General features: G+C 38.5%; 1 protein-coding gene across 1 annotated transcript; it reads left to right on the top strand.

Moving 5' to 3' along the window:
* The first annotated feature begins 2,372 nt into the window (after positions 1–2,372).
* Positions 2,373–17,794, top strand: LOC150084423 (uncharacterized). Its single transcript, XM_090375215.1, has 3 exons — positions 2,373–2,499; positions 4,349–4,605; positions 17,573–17,794. Exons 1-3 carry the CDS (start codon positions 2,451–2,453, stop codon positions 17,648–17,650), a joined length of 384 nt encoding a protein of 127 aa, XP_090231341.1. The 5' UTR covers positions 2,373–2,450; the 3' UTR covers positions 17,651–17,794.
* The last annotated feature ends 7,201 nt before the right edge of the window (positions 17,795–24,995 follow it).

Here is a 24,995-nt window from a genome sequence, read left to right on the forward strand (position 1 = left end):
CGTGAAGGGAATTTGTCAATTACCAGTTTATACCTATATTTTTACATATGGTAGGACAAATAAAGATTTATGTTATATTTATATTTTATGCATAAATATAAGTATACAGATTATGTATATTTATGAATGTTATAATAAGAGCATATGAGAAAACAAAATAGGAAACAAAAGGAAATACATGTATTTGTTATTTAACATCTAAATACCAATAGTCAATTCACAAAAACCGCATTACTGACAATAATCAGTTTAATAATATGAAAATCACCGATTAAAATTAAAAAAAAAAAAATATATATATATATATACAAATTATAATCAAACATGCAAGTACTGTATTATATAATCTTATTCTTCTTTGTTTTTTCTTTGCGTGTGTATCAATCACTTCATTTATTAATTTTTTTGGGCTTTCTAAGCTTATCTTCATGCAGTCTTGCAATATTACAGTACAGATGCATATATAATAAAAAAGTTATAAAATGTATTGTTTACAGGCTGCGACCAAACCGTCTTGTTTGCGGTATACAAAGGAAAAATTAGCCACAAATAGACTTTTGCTCTGAAAAAAAAAAAAAAAAAAAAACCCCAAATAAAGGGAATATGAACACCATAAAGCGCAACTGCCAACGATTGAATTGGTGGTTGCAGTAGACTCTCCTTTCTGTCCACACATTTAGCCTGTCCCTGAAAGCTGGGAGACACTTTATAATTACAATAATATGTGGTCAGGAACCAATTCAGGCGAACCTATTCGCGGCCTGCGATCTTGTTTGCGATATTCAAATAAAGGAGCATTAGCAACTAATGCCATATTGCTCCGGGATATGCGGTGGTCATTCCCTGACCTTTCCGCATCCTCCGTATTTGGTGGTGACGGGCTCGAACCCCGGTCTAATCACGAAGCGTGTGCTACACACTGTGCTTCTTCCCACCTGGCTACGGACGCCTTGTGAAACACTATCAAGAGATGAAATAAAGGAAGCCTGAAAACCATAAAACGAAAATGCGGACACTTGAAATAGTGGCCTTTTAGTTACAGTTTGTGCAGCCAGAAATATTGTCCAATTAATTATTTTGAAAATTTCGTGTCTTGAATTTTAGTGATTTATTTTTGCCGTGTATCACTTAACGAGTACCACACTTAGTTGATATGATTTTTCGTGCGTGTTTATTTGACATAAATTTATTGAATTCGTGTTTTATAATTACAACATTGTGTAAACTGATAATACGGCCCCTAAAGAGGGCAGTAAGAAAATTTCAATTAAAAATAAACAAAAAATGTGGAGAAAATATCAACGTCCGAGATCTTTGAACGAATATTAAAATAAAAATTACTATTTTTCACCGGGGGTGAACTCACCTTCGGTCCCCCCCCCCCCCGGATTCAACACTGGTCAAGATGGAGCACAAAATGACAATGTAATATTGCATTGTACAATTTTACTCTACTCGATATTTTCGTAATATATACGAAATTTCGTTCGTTAATTCCCCACACTTAATGGTAGTAAATAAATGATAATATATTGAAAAAATAAATATAAAGTCAATAACTTTCTCAAAAAAGAGAGGTCCAATAAATGATGCAATAAATATTTACGGCAGCAAGCGGAAGAGAAACTATATTTCGAGGATTTAGTGTCAAACAACTTTTACTACAAAATTGAATTTTCTTTTTGCGATAACTTCACTTTTACTTTATACAAATAACAATGCATACCATTTCATAGAGCTATATCTCTAGTACTTCTAGTACTTCTCTAGCTTAGGCTGTAAGTGCATTTCCTGTAAACCGGAATATCACATGATTTTTTGGGGGCGGGGGTTAATTACAAAAACAACCACAAAATGATTTTGTACTGACACTAAGCCCTCGATTTATTAAAAATATGCAAAGACAAGCCCAACTTGATGTCAGTAGTAATGCTAAGACTGTAATGAGCCCTGCAATTACAGAAACATCTCTAGAAAATGTTAAAAAGTTTGCATTTTTTTAATTCTAACAAAATTTATTATTAAAATTTTTTGAACTGTAAGATCCCCCACCCGCACACTTCGCATCGGACCTCGCTCTCCCAAACCGGCTCTGTGTAATAACAATATCAGAATGTGATCAAACTGTAAGCCGAAAAAAATACTGAAATCTATAAACATATAACAGGGATGATTTAGTTTTATTTTATTTTATTTTTTGGGTACGTACTGGGTAAGGAATCTTATTTCATTAATTTTGTAAATTAAAAAAAAAAAATTACAAACAGTCTCTCCAATTTTTAAAAGCATGAAGAATTCTTCCTGATTCCTTCCCCTGATATACTTAAAAACTTTATTTATCCTTACTTTCATGTTTACTTTGTCTAGATGTGAAAGTTGTCAAGCGCAGCCCTGAGAGGTGGTCCTGTGATTTTCGAAACAATGCTTGTGGCATTCAAAATGACAATCAAATGCCTGGCCGATGGGAACGGATATATGCAACTTTCGATAGTACATCAGGTGAGGCACGGATTTACAACATTATAATTTAGCATATTACTTTCAAAAAATATCAGCTTAGTGCAATAGATTACAGTATTTTAAAAACTGATTTTGCATTGCAAGACATCTAGTCCTACAAGTTTAAATTTCTTACAGAAAATAATACATACTTGTTAAAATAATACTCGCAAAAGTCTTACAATATCTCCAATCGGGCCCAGCGTGCGGTATATGCCATCATTTTTCATCATATTTTTGCAGTATGGAACTGACTGAAGCTCTCGTGGTAGCACAGTTGGTAGGATTGCCGTCTTCCCCACACCGGGTGGAAAAGGCCTGAGTTGGAATCCCGTCGATGACGTGAGAAATTTTTATGGGTCTTTTTCACAACGTGGCTGAGTTAGTAGGGCTTAGGCGAGGAGAGCATGGTATTTTCTCCCGGAAACTCGGGGTTTTCGTCCAGAAAAACAGTAAATCGACTTCAGAACACACGCAACTTACAGACAATATACATCGAGCAGTATGGCCTTAGTCGCCGATGGTCCTAAAACCCAACAACAGCCCTGGATCTGATCAAGCGTATAAGACCATCAATGAGCTGCATCGGCCAATGTACCCAGTTGCAATTTCATTGGTAGACTTACCCAATGGCGAGTAGGTTCCCCTTTAGCCCTCAGAACGGCCAGGATTGTGGCATAGACCAAAAGAAGTGTCCAATGTGTGTCATAGGGATGCTGATCTATGTTGACTCAACTGCTTTCCCACAGCTGTTGAAAAGTTGATGACTGAGGATCTCTACGCTGAGAAGCTCGTTTCACTTCATCTCACAGGTGCTCATTTAGATTGAGATTTGGTGACTGGAGAGGGGCCACTGCAGTAGATTGAATTCACTCTCATGTTCCTGGAATCAGTTCTGTACAATCCTGGCCGTGTGACATGGCGCTTTTTCCTGTTGGAAGAATATATTCGCAGATGGATACACTACAGCCATGAAGAGATGAGCCTGGTTTTTTTTTTTTTTTTTTGCTGACAAGAGTAAAATCCAGTTCAATCGTCGGCTGCGATATCCCTATCCACGACAAAGTATGATTATTATACGTTTTGAAATGCCTGTTATTAGCACTGTTGTACCAGGTTCCTATTTGGTTGACCTGTATGTAACCTTTCAGTACCCTGCAGAAGTCTTTTCAGCCTCCGTTAGCCTCTACTATCAACGAGCTGTTTCCATTGGCTGAATATTATTTGGTTACTGGACTAATATCAATATATCCAAACCTTTCTTGAAATCCTCAGCAGCACTGCAGTTTCCAAGATACTCACAGCAGCGAGTTTTTTTTCCTCTACCATGCCACCGTTCGTAGTTACTTAATCTTTCTCCTTGCCCATTCTCGCAGTGAATTCCACACATGGAGCACCTTTCGCATTCATCTCCATGGTACGATTACGTGATACTTTTACTGAAGAAGTGTTCTATTTCATGGAAAGGTAACGTGTATCTAATAATGTGGCCACTCAGTCTATGCTTGGCGTGAGTGGCAGAAAGTTTGCGCAAGGAACTGCGCACGCTACACATGAGTTTGTGCAGAGAACATATCTGATGCACCATTACTTGAAGGGATGAACTATCTGGACTGAAGGGGGTGAACTGAACCTTTTATAATAGTGGCTGCTACTACGAATACAACCCAGATACTAAACGCTTAAGGAAGAGGGGGGTAAAGGTTAAAGAAAACTCGTTTTTGTGATCAACTGCTAAAGCACGTTTATATATATATATATAAAAGTAATCGATTATAACATTAAATGTAATAGCATTGCAATTTGTGAGTTATTTCATGGTTTAGATATCTTATTTTCTTTGTTATAGGTTATGCCATGGTTTTAAACGCCAGTACCGGCATGGGTTTAGGAGGGCGCATGATTACCAAATATTTTAGAGTGGATATCTGTGGTACTGTTTGTTCGGTCCTTGACTTTTATTCTGAAGGAAAAGGCGCCCAAGCTCTTAATGTGTATAGTGAAGATAAGAATGCTAAATTACAAAAGATTTATACTTATATACCGCAGTCTGCAGGTTGGAAGCTGAATACTAAGATACGTTTTAACGTTGAATATGATACTAAGGTAAGCATTTTTTTAACTCAACTAATCGTAGCATCTTAAGCTATTTAAAAATAGTTTCAAGCTATTTATCAATAATCACTAGAAGTAACAGCAAAATTGAAATATTCATCAATATAAAGCAACCCGATTTTTTTAATATTACAAGGAAACCTATATTGATCCATGCAGAGTTCTATGCCTATTTATTTTAAGCTAAATGAAATTCACAGAAATTATTCTTTCATTTAGAATAATTTATCAGCAAAATTAAATATGCGAAGGAAATGACGCATTGATCTCTTACGTTCGGAAGTCGACTCAGAGGTGCATTACACTAAACACTTCTCTGGTGGTTGCTGCCACTTCGTTGGTGAGAAGCGCCAGTCCTATTAGTTGCTATATCTGTATGCATCTGATAAAGTAACGCACTAAAAGAATCCTCTAATTCGTAAGGTTGCAATAATCACAAACAATAGTCTAGAGCGGTGGTACGCAAACTATGGGGCGCAACCCCCAGAGGGGTCGTGGGATAAATTAAAGGGGTCGCGGCAATTTTTAAATAAAATTAGTTATTGTGTACATAGAAGCTAAAAAACCTATTGTTAAAATTAATTTTTCAATACTGTGGGTGTAGAGACCTTGCTATTCGAACGATGTCTGAGATATGAATGAACCCTATTGCCACTCTTCATTTTTTAGGGTGGTTTCAAGTGTGATGCAGGTGGCTTTCTTACTTATTGGCCTTGTGGGTAATACGCCTTAATTTTCTCACTAGCTGATTTCTGTGTGTCCATAACTAGTACCACCTTTGAAGAGAATGGAATCGTACGGCGAATAATAAGAACAACTGAGATGAGCAGTGGTTGATTCAACCGATAATTGAGATTCTCTCAGAAAAAGTACATGGAGCTTGGTAAACTGAAGTGGAAATGTACATCACGTATATTTGTGAGATTAACGAGGAAGTGTTTGGAAGGTTTAGGTCTTTTCGCTGATAACATTGTTCATTAGTTTGATTTATAGACTAAATGTTAGTCTATAAATCAAATACGCAAGACCCACACACAGCTTACTAAAATTCAAAACGCCTCAATTTTTTAAACTGAGATTATAAAAACAACTTTCTGCTCTCCTACTTTTAGTGCATCCCATTTTTTTTTTTTTTTACATAGGCCTAGTCACTGAAATGCCAGAAAACTAGGTGGCAGGGACTCCCACAGTAAAAATTTCAAACTAATGTGTACCTGGTCTGCTTCCGCGAGACCCAGTGTGGGCAACGTTAGGCCCCCAGCAGGGGTCTAGCGGCTAAATGGCCACATGAACAACGATATATAACAATACACTTATAAAATCCAAACACTTTTAAATCTCTGGCCTTTTACAGTGAACTGTTACACCTACAATGAAAGTAACGGAGATGGGGCCTTTTGATATCAATGTACTTTACACTTGTACAAGGCAATGGTTAGGCAGTATCTTGAGTGCTGCGTACAGGTGTGGAAGCTTCATATATATGAAACGATGTAGAACTTCTGAAACGGGCGGGTGCAGAGAAGAGCAATGATTGGTGAGGGGAAAGAAAGGGTGGTCTTATCAAGAAAGCTCCATTTCTGCAAATTGCATCGTCTGGAGACTAGACACTTGCGAGGTGATCAGATTGAGGTGTTTAAGTCTTTGAATGAACTGAGTAAGCTCAATGTTGATGACATTCTTCGTCTTGCTCAGACAACACACATGACGGGCATAAATTCAAACCGAGGAAGGATGGCTGCAGGACATTTGTCCGAAAGTTTGCCTTTAGCTAGAGGGTGATTTGTTGTTGGAACAAACTTGCATATCTTGTTGCGAAGTGGGTAATTTGAATAAATCCAGGGAAGAATTAGACACACTATTGGAGGGGGATGCATAGATGATGTGAAAAGTGGTGTGTTTTTTTTTTTTTTTTTTTTAGGCACGTTAACTTCAATTTGATACAGGTGCGCTTGAAATGTGAGAGTAGTAAATCAAACGTCTTATAATATTAATTATAAAGAAACACTGTCTTATGTATTTGGCAAGGGATTACATATTTTCTCTTCTCAGGAAAAAAGAAGTCAAGCTATCAAATTTTGTATACAAATCGACTGCTATTAAGTATCATTATTGTACATGCAACTCTCTCTCGGCACTGTTTCGATTTCTGTAGAACTGCTTCACCGTTGCGAGCGCCGTAGGCGCCTCCGTAGCCAGGTGGGAAGGAGCAGCAGTGCTTCTTGATTAGACCGGGATTCGAGCCCGTCACCACCAAATACGGAGGATGTGGAAAGGTCAGGGAATGACCACCGCATATCCCGGAGCAATATGGCCTTAGTTGCTAATGCTCCTAAAAACCAAAAAGAACTAACTAACTAGGTTATTATATTTTAAGACCATTCTTATCCAGCGTTATGGTCTTAAAATCGAATCGGAATAAGTGTGTTGAGTTAAGGAGAACTATGCCAAATATCAATAAAATGTTACTCGGGGCAAGCTCCATTTCAGCTAGGGCCAGCCATGTTTTCACTGCACCATTTGTTATCAATAAGTATCAGTGGTCACATGCAGTTGTCAACCTCCGTGCAGAATAGTGATGTCAGTAGTCACCGATTGAAAAGCTTCCCTTTCGAACCCCGTCGTTACAGCAAGGAATTCAACTTTTCAAGCTAAATTAGATGTCAGGTAAAAGTGTTGGGCAATATTTGTGAACATTTTTTGATCCTGAATTTATTTTAAATTTTACATTAAGTTAATTTTTTTAGGTTCAATTAAACAACTTTTCGTGGCGGGCCACTCACTGGCTTGAGGATATGGGCTGCCGACCACTATGTAGCGTTCCCACAAGACTGGTCCGAGTTACTCGGACCAGTCTTGTGGTTTTTATTATTAAAACCCGAGGTTTTTATTATACCAGTAGATAACTGGCCTAAGAACACATGCAATTTACAGACAAAGTGGATGGATTGCAGGGATTCGGCACGATCTCAGTTACTGTGGCTCTAATCTAAAACGACAGACCAAGCACGAAAGTGTTTTCATTTCGGGGGCAGAAACAGAAAAAAATGAGTATGCTCAACAGGGAATATCATTACTGACTTCGAAACCGACGTCGGTGACCGTTCATGTAGTTATTAGGTCACTGTGATATTGCCGATTAGCCTGCGTGATCGTTATTTTTTTATATTTCTTATCATTTTATTATTAGTAGTAATGATATATATGTATATATATATATATTTTTGCATATGTAGTAAGAAAATAACGAAGATGTTTTCATACTATATATTGCAAAAAAAATTTACTGGCAAAACACATCTTGCACTTAACAAGAGGTTTCTAGACAAGATATGTTATTACAGATTAAGTAATAAAAGTACTGTTGCGAAATATTAGCTGTGGTGGGGGGATGGATGCTGACATTTATATATCCAGGATTCTCCTTAGGGATATTAAGGTCGTAATGAATTATGAGAGTAGTAATCAAATGAGGATTGTTTGGAACCTTATTTCTGTATTGGTATCAAAGGGATTTAGAATACTAATTCTTAATTACCATATCAACTTAATTATTCTACTGTTATTAACCCTCCCAGCACAAAGGCTATGTAGATAATAAGTAACAAGACTGCATTATTCACACGATATTGTTACTTATTTACTTAATTTATCCCTCAATTTGGTCCATTTCCTATACATTCATCGTTCTTCATTAATATTAAGAGAACGTGTAACTGTACACCCAAATACATACTATTTTCAATAAATAGAAAATAAATGTATTTTACGAGTAAAATCACACAGGTAATTCTCAATTTTTCTATTAGTATCTTAACAAAGTATAATTTATTATTTGAATATATCTAAATTAGTAATACTTATTAATTCAGAACATTCAATTCAGATTTTCACTGTGTTTCCTTGTAGCATTTGAAGTACCCGACAGATCATAGTGTGAGAGTGATTCTCATAAAGGGATTACAGTATACAATGCCGAGGTTAAAAACTCGGTATCCAGTTTTTCGCATCCCATATTTAAATTTATAGCCCGCACGAATTTAACTTCTCTAAAACTTGATCAGTTAAATTAATTTAAGATAAATTATATTTAAAAAAACTAGCCCCAATTCCAGGTTTACAAGTGACCTGGTCTCTGCGTTCATTTAAGATGCATTGCAGGATCATCTACACAAGACTGCAGCAATAATTCAGACACAGCATGGGTTTGTTAAGGGAAAGTCTTGTCTGACAAATTTAATAGGATATTATGATGTGGTTACAAAGAAACTGGATGCAAAAAATAATTTTGATATCATATATTTGGATTTCAGGAAAGCTTTTGACATTGTTGCGCATGGAAGACTATTGTACAAATTGGAGCAGAATGGTATTAAGGGTAAGTTGCTACAATGGATAAAAGGATGGTTAAGTGGGAGAAGACAGAGGGTGGTAATCAATGGGTGCTGCTCTTCTTGGACTAATGTTATTAGTGGAGTCCCACAGGGTTCGGTGTTAGGTCCACTGTTGTTTTGTATATTTATCAATGATATTGATGAAGGTATATCAGGCTTAATGTCGAAGTTTGCAGATGATACAAAGGTTGGCAGGGTTGTTAATGGCAGTGTGCTACTGCAACAGGATCTAGATAATTTGGGCAGATGGGCTAAGAAGTGGCAACTGAAGTTTAACCCTGAAAAATGCAAAGTGCTGCATATGGGTAGAAGTAACCCCAGAGAAACGTACCAACTGTGTGGTACTACACTTAAGGTGGTAGAAAATGAAAAAGACCTGGGAGTAATTGTGCAGGCAGATATGAAGTTTTCTGAGCAAACCAGACAGGCTGCCAGGACAGGTCATGGGGTTTTGCCAATGATATATAGGAATTTTGCTAGCAGGGAAAAGGAGGTGATTGTCCCTCTGTATAAGGCAATGGTCAGGTCACGCCTTGAGTACTGCGTACAGGTCTGGAGGCCTCATTTTAGGAAATATGTAGATTTACGTGAGCGTGTTCAGAGAAAGGCAACAAGATTGGTGAGGGAAATGAAGGGATCCTCTTACCAAGAGAAGCTTAAGTTCTGCAAATTGCAGTGGCTGGAGACTAGGCACCTGCGCGGTGATCTGACTGAGGTGTATAAGGCCTTGAATGGGTTGAGCACGCTGAATTCTGATGGGATCCTTCCACTTGTTCAGATTACGAACCTAAGGGGGCATAAATTCAAATTAAGAAAAGACAGATGTAGAATAGATGTGCGGAAATTTGCCTTTAGCCAGCGTGTGGTTAATTGCTGGAACAAACTTCCACCTGTCATTGTGGAAGTTGATAGGTTGAATAAATTTAAGGAGGAACTGGACAGGCATTTGGAGGGAATGGTGTGTTTTTTTTTTTTTTTTTGGCTGATGCTGCATAAACTCATACACATGCTTTCTTGCATCACATACCACTACTACTACATCAGTAGGAAGATGCCGTTTTTAATATAAGTTGTCTACATATTCAATAACTAACATGAGAAATTTCATTCCCGTAGGCGATCGTACATCAGAGGTTGAACCCGGAATCTGAGGAAGGACGCTATGGTTGACAAAGTGGAGTATCGAGCAGTGATAAAGTTACTGCATTTGCAGAGCAAGAAAGCTCAAGAAATTGACGATCTATGATTTGTCTTATGAAGTCATCAATGAAGTGGAATCGTCGTTTCAGGCAAAAAGTACGGACTTCTATGATCAAGGCATTAAACAGCTGATCCATAGATGAGAGAAATGTATGGAGATTTAAAGGATTAAAGTTCCTGTGAAGGAACCTTTTTGATAACCCCTCGTATCGTCCAGTTAAGCTACTCTTTCAAGATGGTCAGTGAAGTCATAAAAAGGAACTTAACCTTTGCTAATTAATTAACTCTTAAAATTAACTCTTGCTAATCCAGATTGATTTTTATCTGGCTTAATGAAGGGTGATGAAACTTGTCTATATTTTTATGATCCTGAACACAAATCAGAAAGCATGCAGTGGAAACATAAGGGATCTTCAATCCCGAAAAAGCTTTGAATCCAACCACCAGCCGGAAAAGTACTGGCCTCAATATCCTGGGACACAAAAGATTGTTGTTAACTTATTACCTTGCAACCAAAATCACAATAACAGAGGATTATTATGCCAGCCATATCCCAAAGTTAGAAGATGCAATTCGGAAAAGAGACGAGGAAAGTTATGTTTATCGAGTTTGCTTCATGTAAAATAATAAACGTAGTGAGCATCAAAATGAGGGTGATAAAAATGAAGGTGAAAAAAAATTTTTTTTTTTTTTGATGCAAACTAGATAAAAATAAACAAGATAAAATTGGTACATGGATCAGGTATTTCATCAGGGAACTACACCTGATCATGTACCAAAACACTGCGTTTCTATACAAACCCATGTTGTGATGGAGGAGCTCTTAAAATATAACTGAAATAAAAAAATAAAAAGGGGGGAAAATAAAAATAAAACCTCCAAAAACATGAGTAAGGTAGTCCCAATGCAGTGTGTGAAGTTAAAATAAAACAATTAAATTAAAATAAAGTTAAATTAAGTCAAATTAAAGTGTAAATGCATGTGGGTTAACATGAATAGTTTTGAAAAATGTTTTTGAGAAAGGTGATTTTATGTAAATAACTATATCAACCTATGCATTCTGAACAACTACATTTACGATGGTAAATGTACTTATAGACAATCTGTAGGAGTTCCCATTGGCTCGCAAATTTCAACATAGTTTCTAACTTATTTCTTCATTACCACGAAGATCTTTACATTCGCAATAACCCGAACCTTAACTTCTTTGCATTTCGTTATGTTGATGACATCATGGTTTGGAATATTCATTTTGAAAATATTGCCAAACTTACATACCCTACTGAACTTACCCTAAATAAAGAAAATAAGGGTAACCAACAAGCAAACTTCCTTGATTTAAATATTACTTTAAACATTCCCCCTCTTCATCATAATTTGGAGTTATTGATAAAAGAAGTAAATTTAATTTTAACATTATTTACTAAACTAACTGGAATTTTAATATTTCTATTAAAGTTCATAAAAACATCATCTAAACACAAATTATCCATCTTGCAAATCTAAGAAGCAATCAAACACTTTTCGTTAATGCTTTAAATGGCCTTTACACTAAATTGCAGATTAATAATTTTCTGATCAATTTTATAAATTATATTATAAAAAATCTACTGATTTCATTAAACAAAAATTCGGATTCACCATGGCCCATTTTTATTAGGGTTAACCTGATATTTGTACAACTGTATAGATGTAGATTTGAATGGTGGTATTTCCACTACTTTGAAAGTGATCGCATTATATGACTTATATTTGAACGATATTCATGCCTTTTCACTCTTAAGTTATTTTCTATATTAATATTATTAATTATTTATAATCGTACACATTTCTTTCAGAATTTTTCTCCATTTCATTTTAACTATAGAGGGCTTCCATTGTTCTTTTCTACTGAGCAACTCCACCGTCGTCGTAGTTCTCCCTCTGTTTATATTCTATTTTTAATTAATCATGTTCACAAAATATTCTCTTTATAATATTTTCTTCACTATATATTATATTTTGGCCCAGTTTGACGTTGCATAACTTTAAAGGTATTTAATTTTTCTTATTTTCACTATTTTTATTCACTTTTCGGCTATTTGTTTGTTTTATGAAAATGCTTACATTTTTGGCCTTTTTGATACATCCTCATGAGCAATCACCTATACTTTTGCTAGTCACTATATGTGTGAAGTAATAAGGCCGTGTCGAAGGTTGTTTTGCCTGATTCTCTTGTATCTTCACAATAGGAAAGCAGTAATCGAGTTTCCATCTCACTCCGCTGCTTTTGGTCAATTCACTGCACGGAGGGCGACACTCGACAGGGTCAGCTAAGCGTCACGTAAGTATAGTTCAGGTATACGATCGCAAAATCTGTGGTTGTCAGTGAGCAGATCGGAATTAGGAAGGTACTTTTGGGTGAAATTCGAGCTGATTACTGAGAGTTGACTCTCGTCAGGGAATGGATAATGATGAATAGACTTTGAATGTAGAGAATGCCTTAGTACAACCCGGAAACACCACCGCGTATTGATTAATGGTTTTGTTTCTCTCTCTCAAAGAGTTTTCCATTTAAAACGTGTCTAATTACGGGAACACGAGGCCATAGATTTGCTTTTCCCCGCAGAAAGAGGTTGCTAACCAATCCAGAGATCCCTATCGAAAAGGGGAGAGGGACATATATATATATTTAGAATAGGGGGGAAAAGGGAGTCGAAGCTGGTGAGTTAACCTGTGGAGGTACGGACGAACGTGAAGGAGCTGGGGAGAAACCTGCTAGAAAGGGAAGATCGATAAAGATCGCCTTCGATGACCAATTATAGAGAGCCCGTATTGCCCTGCCAGTCACTCTGGAGATTTTCGGGTAATTTCGCCCCCTAGTTTAATGACGAGTTACCTTCTTCTTCTTTGGTCCTTAGCTGGCAGCTGGGGGAGGCGGTTCGCCACGCAACCAGTATGCTGCTGTAGGTGCCGCAGGGTTTCGGACTTGCTCTGTGATGTTCTTCCATACCTTACGATCAATAGCGTCAGTCCTGGCCTGGTTAAGGTCGAGACGTCGGCTCTTCAAGTCATTTTCCACTTGCTTGGCCCACGTTTTCCTAGGCGCAGTCCGTTGGATGCTCCATTGGGTGGGTCGTTGTCTCCAAAGGAGTCTGGATGGTATTCTGTTTGTGCCCATTCTACATACGTGGGCAAACCATCCAAGCCTTCGCTTCTGGATTTGGTCGGCAATGGTTGGTTGCTGTTGGCATTGGGCGCAGATGGTATCATTAGTGATGCGGTCGCGAAGAGAGATGCCCAAGATCTGCCGCAGGCATCGCATTTGGAATACCTCAAGTTTGTTCAAATCTAACTTGAGACAAATCCATGTTTCCGATCCGTAAAAAAGAATGGGCAGGATCAAAGTCCGGAAGAGTCGGATTTTAGTCTTTGTGGAAATGTTGGTCCTCTTCCACAGACACCATTTGAGCGAGGCGAACGCAGTGGCCGCCTGTCCAATTCTGCTGTGGATTTCCATGGTGGATGCAACTTTCTTCTCCTGGACCAGCGACCCAAGGTATTTAAAGTCCTGCACTTGCTCGATCTGGACGCCTTCGAGATAGATGGTGGCTTGCGACCCATCTGTTGTCAGGGCCTTTGTCTTACCAGCATTGATCTTCAAACCGTATGGCCGGGCAATGCGGGCAATGTCGTAGAGTATGTCCGTGGCTTCAGCGTCGTTACTGGCAAGGATAGCACTATCATCAACAAACATCAGGTCAGTCACATAGTGATCCTTGTCATATTGTATGCCCTGTCTGTTTCTGAATGCTTGCCTCATAATGGCGTCGACCACGATGTTGAAAAGCAACGGGGAGGCTACATCCCCTTGGCGGACTCCAGTTTCGATGGTAAATCCCTCAGATAAATCGTTCTGGATGCGCACCTGGCTGGTTAAACCGTTGTATGCAGTTTGGAGGAGTGTGATGACTTTTCGAGGTACATGTTCAACCTCTAGTAGTTTCCATAAGGCAGGCCGGTGGACACAGTCGAAAGCAGACTTAAAGTCAATGAAAACAATGACGGTTCGCTGTCCACACCGGATCCTCTCCTCCATCAGCTGACGAATGGCAAAGATTTGATCACAGCATCCTCGCCCGGGTCTAAATCCTGCCTGTTCTTCTCGACTGGTTTGCTCGCGATGTTTTTGCAGTCTTGACTGGATGATCTTCATAAAGACCTTTCCGATGATGGAAAGGAGGCTGATGCCACGGTAGTTCTTGCAGTCCCGGTTATCACCTTTCTTGTGGATCGGTACGATAATGGCTTTCCTCCATGTTAGCGGAATTTGTTCAGTGCGCCAGATGGTTTTGAGGAGCGAGTGTAGTCGGCGAAGCAGTACATCTCCCCCGGCTTTGATCGCTTCTATGGTGACTTGGTCCACTCCTGGTGCCCTGCCATTCTTCAGGGATTGTATGGCTGCTTTCACTTCTTCTACTGTAGGCTCAACATTGACCATGGAGACCTCGGGGGGGGGTCGATCGAGAGTGCTGTTGCTGGCGGTCCCTGAGGTGGGTCGTGATTATACAAAGCTTTGAAGAATTCACTCCACCGTTGCAGGCGTTCGGATGGTGATCGCACGAAGGTCCCATCAGCATTCTTGATGTTGTCACTATTCAATTTGGTCTTTCCACTCAGACATCTGAGGGTGCGGTAGAGAGTGCGGTACTCGTTCTTGGATGCCGCCACTTCAAGATCGTCTGCCACTTGGTTCCAGTATGCTTCTCTTTCTGCTGTCATTCTTTGTCGGACTTCTCGGTTTAGCTGCCGGTACCGTTCAAAGTCGACCAACTTTGCCTGTTTCCGTTTGTCCACGAGGTCGAGGCACTCGTCTGATATCCATGGTTGCGTTCGACGTCGGGCAGGTGGACATAGGGGCTTGGCACATTCCAGGATGGCATCAGAGATCTGCTTTTCTTCTTCATTTATATCCTCGGGCACGGCCAGCATCTCGAAGCGGTTGGATAGGGCGATCTGATATGCCTGTTTGTTGGCAGCATTCATTAGCTGCCTCCAATCCAGCTTGGCTGACCGAGATGATCTTTTTGCATGCCGTAATTTGAGCTGCACCTTAGCCCGGATGAGGTAGTGATCAGATCCGCAATCAGGTCCCCTCATGGCACGAACGTCCATGAGTGATGAGCGAAATTTGGCATTGATCAAAATGTAGTCCAGGATTGCTGAGTCCTTGCCAGATGGATTTCGCCATGTAAGTTGATGTTTTTTAGGGTGCTGGAAATGGCTGTTTCCAATGATCAGGTTGTTAGATGCGGCAAAGGACAACAAACGTAGTCCGTTGTCATTGATCTTCCCATGGCCAAACTTGCCCATTGTTGTTTCCCAACCAGATCTGTCCACGCCAATGTGGGCATTAAAGTCCCCTGCGAGGATGATCACTTCTGTCTGCGGAATTGAATCCAGCGTATGTTGGAGCTGGTTGTAGAAGTCATTCTTGGTCGGGTCCAGGCTAGTCTCAGTTGGCGCATAGGCGGAGATAATATGGGTCTTGATGGTGCCCTTGACAGTAAGGACTGCCAGGCGGTCCGATATTGGTTGGAAAGCGATCACACTACTGGTGGCCTGAGCATCGACCATAAAGCCCACTCCTGCTTCTCGTTTCTCACCACCAGAGTAGAATAGCATAACCGCTTCATTAGGTGCTGGTGGTTGGATGATCATCGTTCCAGACCCGGTGAGCCTTAATTCGGATAATGCCGCGATTGATATCTTGCACCTAAGTAGTTCTTGGGCAATGATTTCCTTTTGTCCAACGTGGTGCCCCGTTCGAACATTTCCATTCGCCAATGTAATTGTCCTTTTCGGCGTAGTAAGCTTATTGCTGTGGCCAGTGATCCACTTCACACCAGAACCCTGGGTCCCCAGTGCTGGCGCATCGGCTACCCCGGATGCGGTAACATCCGGCTTACCTAGAACTATTAAACAGCAACATCTACCACATCCCCTGCTTAATGCAGCATACTAACATCTCTCCTCCCAGATACATACACTGAGTAATGTTCACTTCGCAATGGATTACTGTTAGAAAATATTGTCAATTGTACTGACTAAGGATAATTATGTTTTCGGCCATTATGAGACGAGATCACATGTCAGCCTTTCATAGTTACCCGTACATTTGTACCTAGGAATCCTGTCCATGTAGTGACCAAAACAATTAATTGTTCACAGAAGAATACGAAGGTTTCGGAAAATATATATACATCATGATAGTTTTACTCTTTACCTTGTAAAACTAAGGTGAATGAATCAACTACTTTTACAACACCTAGTCATGAACTTGTTAAACTGCTTTTGTGTAAGTTGTGCAAATATAATAAACCAAGTTTTATTTATTTGTTTACCCCTTTGCCTCTTGCCTATTTTCTTAATACACGTAACCCATAGTGCTAAACAAGTTTATTTAAAAGAACCATTAATTGCGGCCACTCCGGGACCCCTTATCTAAGAGGTACCTCTGGGTGGAAAAACACAACGCCTCTTGATGTTGCAATTTCTCTTCTCTTTACTTCTCAGAGTAAATTTAAGAACACAAGATTTTTTTTGTCCTGAATGAACTACTTGATGCTCATGTAAATCCCAGTCTTTCTGCATTCAAATTTTAGTGATTGTGCGAGCCCATAGGCCGTGAAGCATAATATTTATCCGACAAACTGAACTGTGGTGGAGAGGCGAGGAATCAACATTATGATCAAACAATTTCTTCACCTAGGTGGATATCCCTGTTTTAGTGCTTTAGTAAGGCATGAGGTTCTGACAAGCTGAGTGTATACTCAGACTGTATAGTCTGAGTATAAAGAGTGTATACTCTTTATACTCAGACCCAGTATTTCTTTGGGTCTATTTCCAAGTTAAGAGGTTTGACTGTTTCCGGGGGAAAATTTCCGTAGACAGGCGATATCAGCAGCATTTCAACGCAATGGTAAGGGGGGGGGGGGTTAGTCCTTGGTTGCGTCCTGTAGGAATGAGACCTAGGGCGTCAATCATTCCAGTAACCAATTGGGCCAGCAAGATGTTAGATGCTATTCTCAGTCGCTAGGGTGAAGGGAGTGACGTTCAGATATCATGAGTATATTTATCCAATTTTAAATATAATAAATACAGACATAAAGTAGTATTCGAACTTATCTTTTCTTCACATACGCTTTGTAATTTTCATTTCAGATCCCAAGCGATCATGGGATTACTTAAACTAAAGGAAGAAGGCACAATGAGCACCGCATTTGGTGAAGCTCTCTGCTTTATGATTATCAATTATTTATGTATTTGTTTATTTACTAAGATAGTTCCTATCTGTTAATTTAATATGTTCTTTTCTGTTGCAGCTGATTGTTGAAGGAAGGACCTCGTACAACAAAGGCGTCTTTGCAGTTAAATACATCACTTTTCAAAGTGGCTGTTAGATTAACCATTCACTGGAGGCTGTTAATGAGCAATAGCTTTTTTCATCAAATATCACCGGAATGTCATTTCTGTTGCGTAGGCTATTCATGATTCCAAAAAACTTTGCAGATATTAAATAAAGTTGTTGTTTTTTCAGCCATAAACGTTATAATTTTAGTGCAGTTAATAATTTCAACGCAATAAAAGGAGTAGAAAATAATTTCGATTAATCAAGCTTTTTAAAAGAATTTTTGAACTGCATATGCTGTCCGAAAAATTATGAAATTTTTAGTTCAGAATAAGATGTAACAGTTTAGAAATGCAATTTTTTTATTAATTACACATTTTGTATGGAAATATGCTTTAAAAACATGAACACGTTCCATATAATAGAAATACCAAAACGAACAATATGGGTCCTACCTGTTAAAAATATTTTGATTGGCTGGTAATATTAAGCAAAATATCCAACAGAATGCAACCACAATAAGACAGAAAACAAAAATAAATTAATTAAAAAATATATTTAATCAGTACCGACTAGTCATCATAAGTAAATCCAACACGAGTTACACTAACTCGGGTTGAGCTTTTTCGGTTGAGTTTTTTCTACAGCAAATTACAAAAGTTTAATAACAAATATTTTTATTCATTTTATGTGTTAACAATAAAGTTTTACTCTTAGCGTACATCTGTATATTGCAAGAAAAGTACGTCCGTTATGTATAAAGATTAGGTAATGTGATTAGAATTGTTGGCACCTATAGCCAATTATCATAAATGCACCTTTGCTTCTCATTAATACGACAAAACACAAGGCATAAACTGTAAGTTCATGTTTCAGCCAATAATCCCACATTGCTGCCATATCTGCACCTAGCCCAAGACCAGATCTGCCTCATATCAGGCATGTTAGTACTCCGCAGTTTCTGCACACCCAACACACAAGCTAGATTATGGAGAGAAAAACAAAAAAAACTGGTACTGGTATATAATGTATGGACTGTTCATCAGCATTATGCAGTTCACACATAACAGTATTTGAATGAGAAAACAATCATAGTTATAATATATTAAAGTCATAGGCTTTTATAATAATTGTTGGTCGTAGTCATATTTTAAACAAATTATGAATTCTGTTTTGTTCCGAGCCTTTTCTTTAATCATGTTTAGTGCCACATCCCCATATCCTAGTTATGCCACCGACAAAATATTGCAAAACTTCTAATTGGCGTTTTTAATAATCTAAAATACGAGTTATATTTCTTTGCAATTTTCCACTCACAGCAGGACTAATGTTTTCTGAGTTAGTACAATTTTTATTTGTAAAGATTGTTGATTGATATTCATTCTAAGCTATTCCTTATATTTTCCGCTTTTATCCTCATATTTACGAGGCGGGGGGGGGGGAAGGATATACAGAGTATACGTTTGAACTGCATTATTATATCGTTCAGTATATCTCTCCTTCGGAGTGTCCTACTTATTCGAGGTGCATGATAGGGTAACTCGTTGTGAGTATTTTCACAATGAGATGTAAAATCATGTCTATTATGCACACTTTTGTTTGCTTTTTATTTATACAGCTATGTACAACAAAATGATAATGCATTAACAGTAGCTGTATACTGCTCGTAACTTAAACTTTCGTTCCAAAAATGTACAGAACATTAAATCGTTCAGTTACCACAACAAAATAAATTTGCCGTCACTTTTCGAGGAACTCTAAGCTATACACTAAAGCAAATAACAACCCTTCCACATGAGTTTCTGGGTTAAGGAAGCAACAACAAGTTGAGGTGCGGTCTGAGTGGTCGCTTTGAATTGAATTAGTGCTCAAAAAAAAACAAAAAAAAAAAAACAGGAAACTGTATTAAAACATATGATAATATTTCATAGTCAGCGAAGTGGGAAAAAGATTTTATCGTATTTTCAGCAATTCAGAAAGAATTTAAAAATAAATTTTTATAATGTATTTCACTTTGTTAATTTTAATTTCCTGCGCTTATGGCAGCATGTACAACTTACAACTAGCCAGGGTTAAGCGTCAAAGCAACTAAAGCCACGAGACATCAATATTATTATTATTATTAGCCATATGGTGCAAGGAAGCCCGAGGTTTATGCTGCACCAGCCAAAAAAAAAAAAAAAAAAAAAAAATTACCCCCGAGAGAGAGAGAGGTAGAAGGGAATCACCAAGAAAGAGAAGAATGATGATACCCAGCTCGGGACCCCTGGGTGTGCCAAGCCCATACTCACCAGATTGCGTATATTCTGTTGTCAATTTGCTTTTTCTGGACGGGAGAAGAAGAAAAGAAAAAAAAAAAAAACATGCAACCCTCGCCTGAGACCGAATAACTCAGCTACGTTGTGGAAAAAAGCCCATAAAAGTTCCCCATGCCATTGACGGGATTCAAACACAGGCCTTTTCCACCCGGTGTGAGAGAATGATCATTATACTTATTATGCTACTGCAAGCGCAAGAGATCGACAACTCTTGGCGAAAATATCGCTTTTATAAGTGCAGGAAAGTAAAAACTGCTGTATAAAAAAAAAAAAAGTAACAAAATATCCACCTTAAGCACAAGACATAAGAATAAAAAGTAAAAGCACAAGTACAATATTAAAATCTACACCATATATCGAAATGTCGTTACTATGAGGGCAAGGAAATAGAAATGAAACCTTAAAAGCATAAAAATTATTTTTTTTTAATTTCAAAAAATACTTCAAATCTCATAAAACTACAGACCGCCAGTGTAAGGAACACGCCAGCTCGGCGCCTCCGTAACGAGGTGGGCAGAAGCAGAAGCAGCAGTGCGTAGCACACGCTTCTTGATTCGGAGCAATATGGCCTTAGTTGCTAATGCTCCTAAAAACCAAATAACAACAACAACAACAACAGCTTCTTGATTAGACCGGGGTTCGAGCCCTTGACCACCAAATACGGAGGATGCGGAAAGGTCAGGGAATGACCACCGAATATTCCCCCCCGGAGCAATATGCGGAAAGGTCAGGGAATGACCACCGCTATCCCCCCCCCGGAGCAATATGGCCTTAGTTGCTAATACTCCTAAAAACCAAATAAAAAAACAACACGCAAGCTCCATCCGAGTAACAGGTTTCCTAACAGCGAGCCGACCGGAGCAACACAGGTACAAGTTCGGGAACGATACGCAAGGAATGCTGGGAACAATGTATGATGGGAATCAATGTATGTAATAATGGATTACCAAATAGTATACTGTTTTGCGATTTAAAGTAAAGGTCGAATTATAATAACAAATATAATACTATATTTAGACAAATATAAGATTAATTAAATACGAATTTCAAGAAAACAACAATATTATATACGATTATATTATATGCTTTTCACTGGCTCTGACATATTCATGAAAGCTATTTTTATTCATGAATGTCTAACTTTTTAATTGTCAATGGCAATCTTAATATCCTGGGAAGTAAAACGACCAGGATTATTTTAACTTTTAAACGTAAACTTATCAGCCGAAACGGCAATCCAATCCAATTCGACCACTGGTATAGAATAAATAAGCGAAAAACAAATTCATTAATTAACAAAAGTTGAAAATATCTACCACTTACTTCGGTAAATTTTCGGGGCAGCGACTACTCTTTCCTTACATTTTGAATTGGACTACATAGAATTGTTCAACTTATTCTTCTAAAGTCTGTAGATTACCTCCATACGATACACTTATCCGCACAACTTACAAGAACATAATTCATACGACTACGCTTTTACTAACTTGACGATTTTAGAGGCATAAATTATTATTTCACACATGGCATACTTATGAACAACCGGGTAAAGACGTGATGGTTTTCAAGTGCGCCACCATGCACCCTAAACTAAACTTAAAATAATAAATAATCACTTTATTCATGGCAGTCAGAAATACCTTTCCTTAATCGGGTTAAACTCGTTAACAACATATCAGTTCGCCACTTACCTTTGGTGATACTCGCAAATTTGCTACGAATTACGAAATTATTAATTTACATATATCATTAAGAAATTATTAATTACCGTGTACTTTCGTATTAATTTTCGTAAAATTATAATAATATTATTAAAAATTACATATAATTACATTTATGACAAACTAAAAAATATGCCTAAACTCCTACAAAACTGATTAGGGAAATTCCCTGTGAGTAAACATTCGAATATGAACTTACTTCGAAAGATTTTTTTTTACATCACTGAAAACGAAAAAAATATATATACGACATTTATAAATTAATCATAATGATGTGATCTACATGTCGTTCTGCATCTGTCGATTTTTGACTGTGTTGCTTGTGAACTCGCCCCGAGTACTTATGAATAAAGAACACAATGGTTTAACAGATGAATTAAAAGCATTTTTATAATTGCTTAAAATGAACCCCTCATGGTACTCCCTCTTAATCTCGAAACCACCATACCCTATGACTGTGGGGATTTAGAGACAAAGAGGTTTCCTGAATCGGTATAGTCTATTTCGTTATTACTCCCGTACCACAAGCAACTGAAGATATCGAACCATAATTTTATCGTTCCACTGGGAGAGGAAAATGTAATTTTCTATTTGAAACAGCAATGCATTGTGACTGAGCAGATGCCTCCCCTTCAGTGTTTACAATGCGGTGTGTAGTAGTAGTAGTAGTAGTGGCATGTGATGCAAGAAAGCAAGTGTATGAGCTTATACAGCATCAGCCAAAAAAGAAAAAAAAAAAAAAATCACACCATTCCCTCCAAATGCCTGTCCAGTTCCTCCTTAAATTTATTCAACCTATCAACTTCCACAATGACAGATGGAAGTTTGTTCCAGCAATTAACCACCTGCTGGTTAAAGGCAAATTTCCGCACATCTATTCTACATCTGTCCTTTCTTAATTCGAATTTATGCCCCCTTAGGTTCGTAATCTGAACAAGTGGAAGGATCCCGTCAGAATTCAGCGTGCTCAACCAATTCAAGGCCTTATACACCTCAATCAGATCACCGCGCAGGTGCCTAGTCTCCAGCCACTGCAATTTGCAGAACTTAAGCCTCTCTTGGTAAGAGGATCCCTTCATTCCCCTCAACAATTCTTGTTGCCCTTCTCTGTACACGCTCAAGTAAATCTACATAGGAAACAAACTTTCAAAAGGTGCACGGGACTCTCAATTTGTATGTCGCATATAATTGTCGACATAAAACTTCCCAAAATTTTCAGCCATTGAGAAAGACCCACTTATTTTTTAATCTACATGGACAGGAGTGAACTTTCACAAAATGTTTTGCTGTAGTTATTGGATTTGCACTCATGTGCAGTGATTTTGCAGAAATAGAAGAGCATTCGCCATGACTCCCATAACGGTGTCGATTGGTTCAATATCTAACGAAATTCAAATTAATATGACGGTTTGTTCAAGCCGTCTAGTTCCTATTTAGAATAAAATGGTAGGCAAATCGCAGATAGCTAATGACAAGTGACTGCCCTGAGAAGAATGACAGCCAGATGGCTTGTTCGTTGAGGCAGTCAAAAATTTATTTGATGGGACAGACAGGGAATTTCGCAAAGCTGATACAGCGCCTTTATATTTTGACTGGCTATCAATCTTTCAAACGGCCTCATTTAGCATAGAGTTTTATAGACAAAATTCAAGGCATGGAGCAAATGAGTAATACGGCAAAGAAAAATAAAATTTTCACTCCATTTTGAGACGAATGCGTTATTATTTATTATTATATGCTTTTTTTAGAATATGTATAACTTGCAGAACTATTTAATATTTGTGTCATTTGGTCATCGAGGCTGTCACAGACATTCTCGAATGTATGCCAAGCTCAGATTGCTTAATGGGAGTCTAACACGCTGATGAAACTGATATTCAGGTGACACTCAAATAAAATGGAAGTCCAGTCGATATGTGACAGCCAACTCCTCTGACTGCACCTTCACAATGGTGGGACTGTTAGTAACCCTGGGTATAACCCCCAGTTGTAAGTTCTAAAATACGGCACCTAGCATCTGGAGGTGACCACCCATGTACGAACCACTGTAAGCAGGGTTTGAGGTGTGGTGCCTTCACCACACGGAGGAATGCAGCCCCTCTGTGTTACTAGGCAATACTACGTAGTAGATGACACTCATCAAACTGTGTAATGCCACCACTTTGTTTATTGGAGAATTGAAGTGGTGAAACCCATGTTTAGTCTCTAGAGCAAAGCTCTGGCAACCCCCCCCCCCCACAACTATCCCTTCCATCATGCTGCATGATGGAAGAGATAGTCTTTTGCGGTTAAGATGGATATCACGGCGAGATCCAATCATCATTACATTTTGAGGGTACAACTCTGAAACAGTGTTCGCAGGCGGCCGCTAGATAGTCCAACGGACCGTACCTATTGGTAATTCTCTTGTCTGCGCGGTAGCACAGTTCTGCCCCACACAGGGTGGAAAAGGCCCATATTCGAATCCCGTCGATGACGCGACGAAATTTAACGGGCCTTTTATTGCGTCGTGACTGAGTTAGTCGATCTCAGGCGTAGATAGAAAGATCTTCACCCCTCCCCCGAAACTTGGGTTTTTCATCCAGCAAAACAGATAAATAGACCATAGAACAAACGCAATTAACAGACATAAGACACACAGCACGGCAGAAGAATTACATTTTCGGGTGGCCAAATATAATAGTTTGGATATTGGTAACGCTCTTGGAGGCTTACGAATCAGCTAATGTATAATCTTCCTGCCTCTTCTCTGCCAGATAGTGACTGGAGAGAGTCTGAGTAGAGTGTATTTGGGGGGGGGGGGACATTGTTCAGTATACATTTTCTGAAGGAACAGGGTATATTCTTGCCATGTGTACGCCATATCCAAAACTTTAATTACTTCATACAGCATGTCCTCCCAAACTTTTCTTTTACTGAATGCATAATGAATTGTCAAACTACTAGAACAAACTTATCTGCGAAAAGATTTAAACCTCCCAAACGCTTCCTGATTTGTCAAACCCCATGTACTTTTTCTGAGAGAATCCCAATTACCAGTTTATTTAACCACTGCCCATCTCAGGTGTCCTAGTTACTCGCTGTATGATTCCTTTCAGTTCAAAGGTGGTATTTATGCATATGTCGGTTCTGATATTCCCGGTTAGAGACAATAATTGGAATCTCCTTTGTTCGATCTTCTCTGGTTTAAAATCTCTCTACCACATTCTGTCAAATTAAACTGTTTCCTGTATCGTTCTCCAAACTGATCACTTGGAACTCTTTCACTTCCTTACTTTGAAACCTGACTTTCTCCAGTCCAACTTTCCTAACAGTGAGAAAATTTTCATTCCTGATTTTAATATTAAGAACTCAAGCT

Source organism: Mastigoproctus giganteus, chromosome 6 (assembly GCF_048544385.1).
Source record: "Mastigoproctus giganteus isolate SK-2022 chromosome 6, ASM4854438v1, whole genome shotgun sequence".
NCBI classification, from domain to species: domain Eukaryota; kingdom Metazoa; phylum Arthropoda; class Arachnida; order Uropygi; family Thelyphonidae; genus Mastigoproctus; species Mastigoproctus giganteus.

Bases quoted from the DNA above. Each gene is read 5' to 3' on its own strand.
- LOC150084423 (XM_090375215.1), top strand. From the start codon at position 2,451: ATGCCTGGCCGATGGGAACGGATATATGCAACTTTCGATAGTACATCA. The intron at 2,500-4,348 runs GTGAGGCACGGA...TCTTTGTTATAG, and splicing joins AACTTTCGATAGTACATCAG to GTTATGCCATGGTTTTAAAC. The intron at 4,606-17,572 runs GTAAGCATTTTT...TTTCTGTTGCAG, and splicing joins ACGTTGAATATGATACTAAG to CTGATTGTTGAAGGAAGGAC.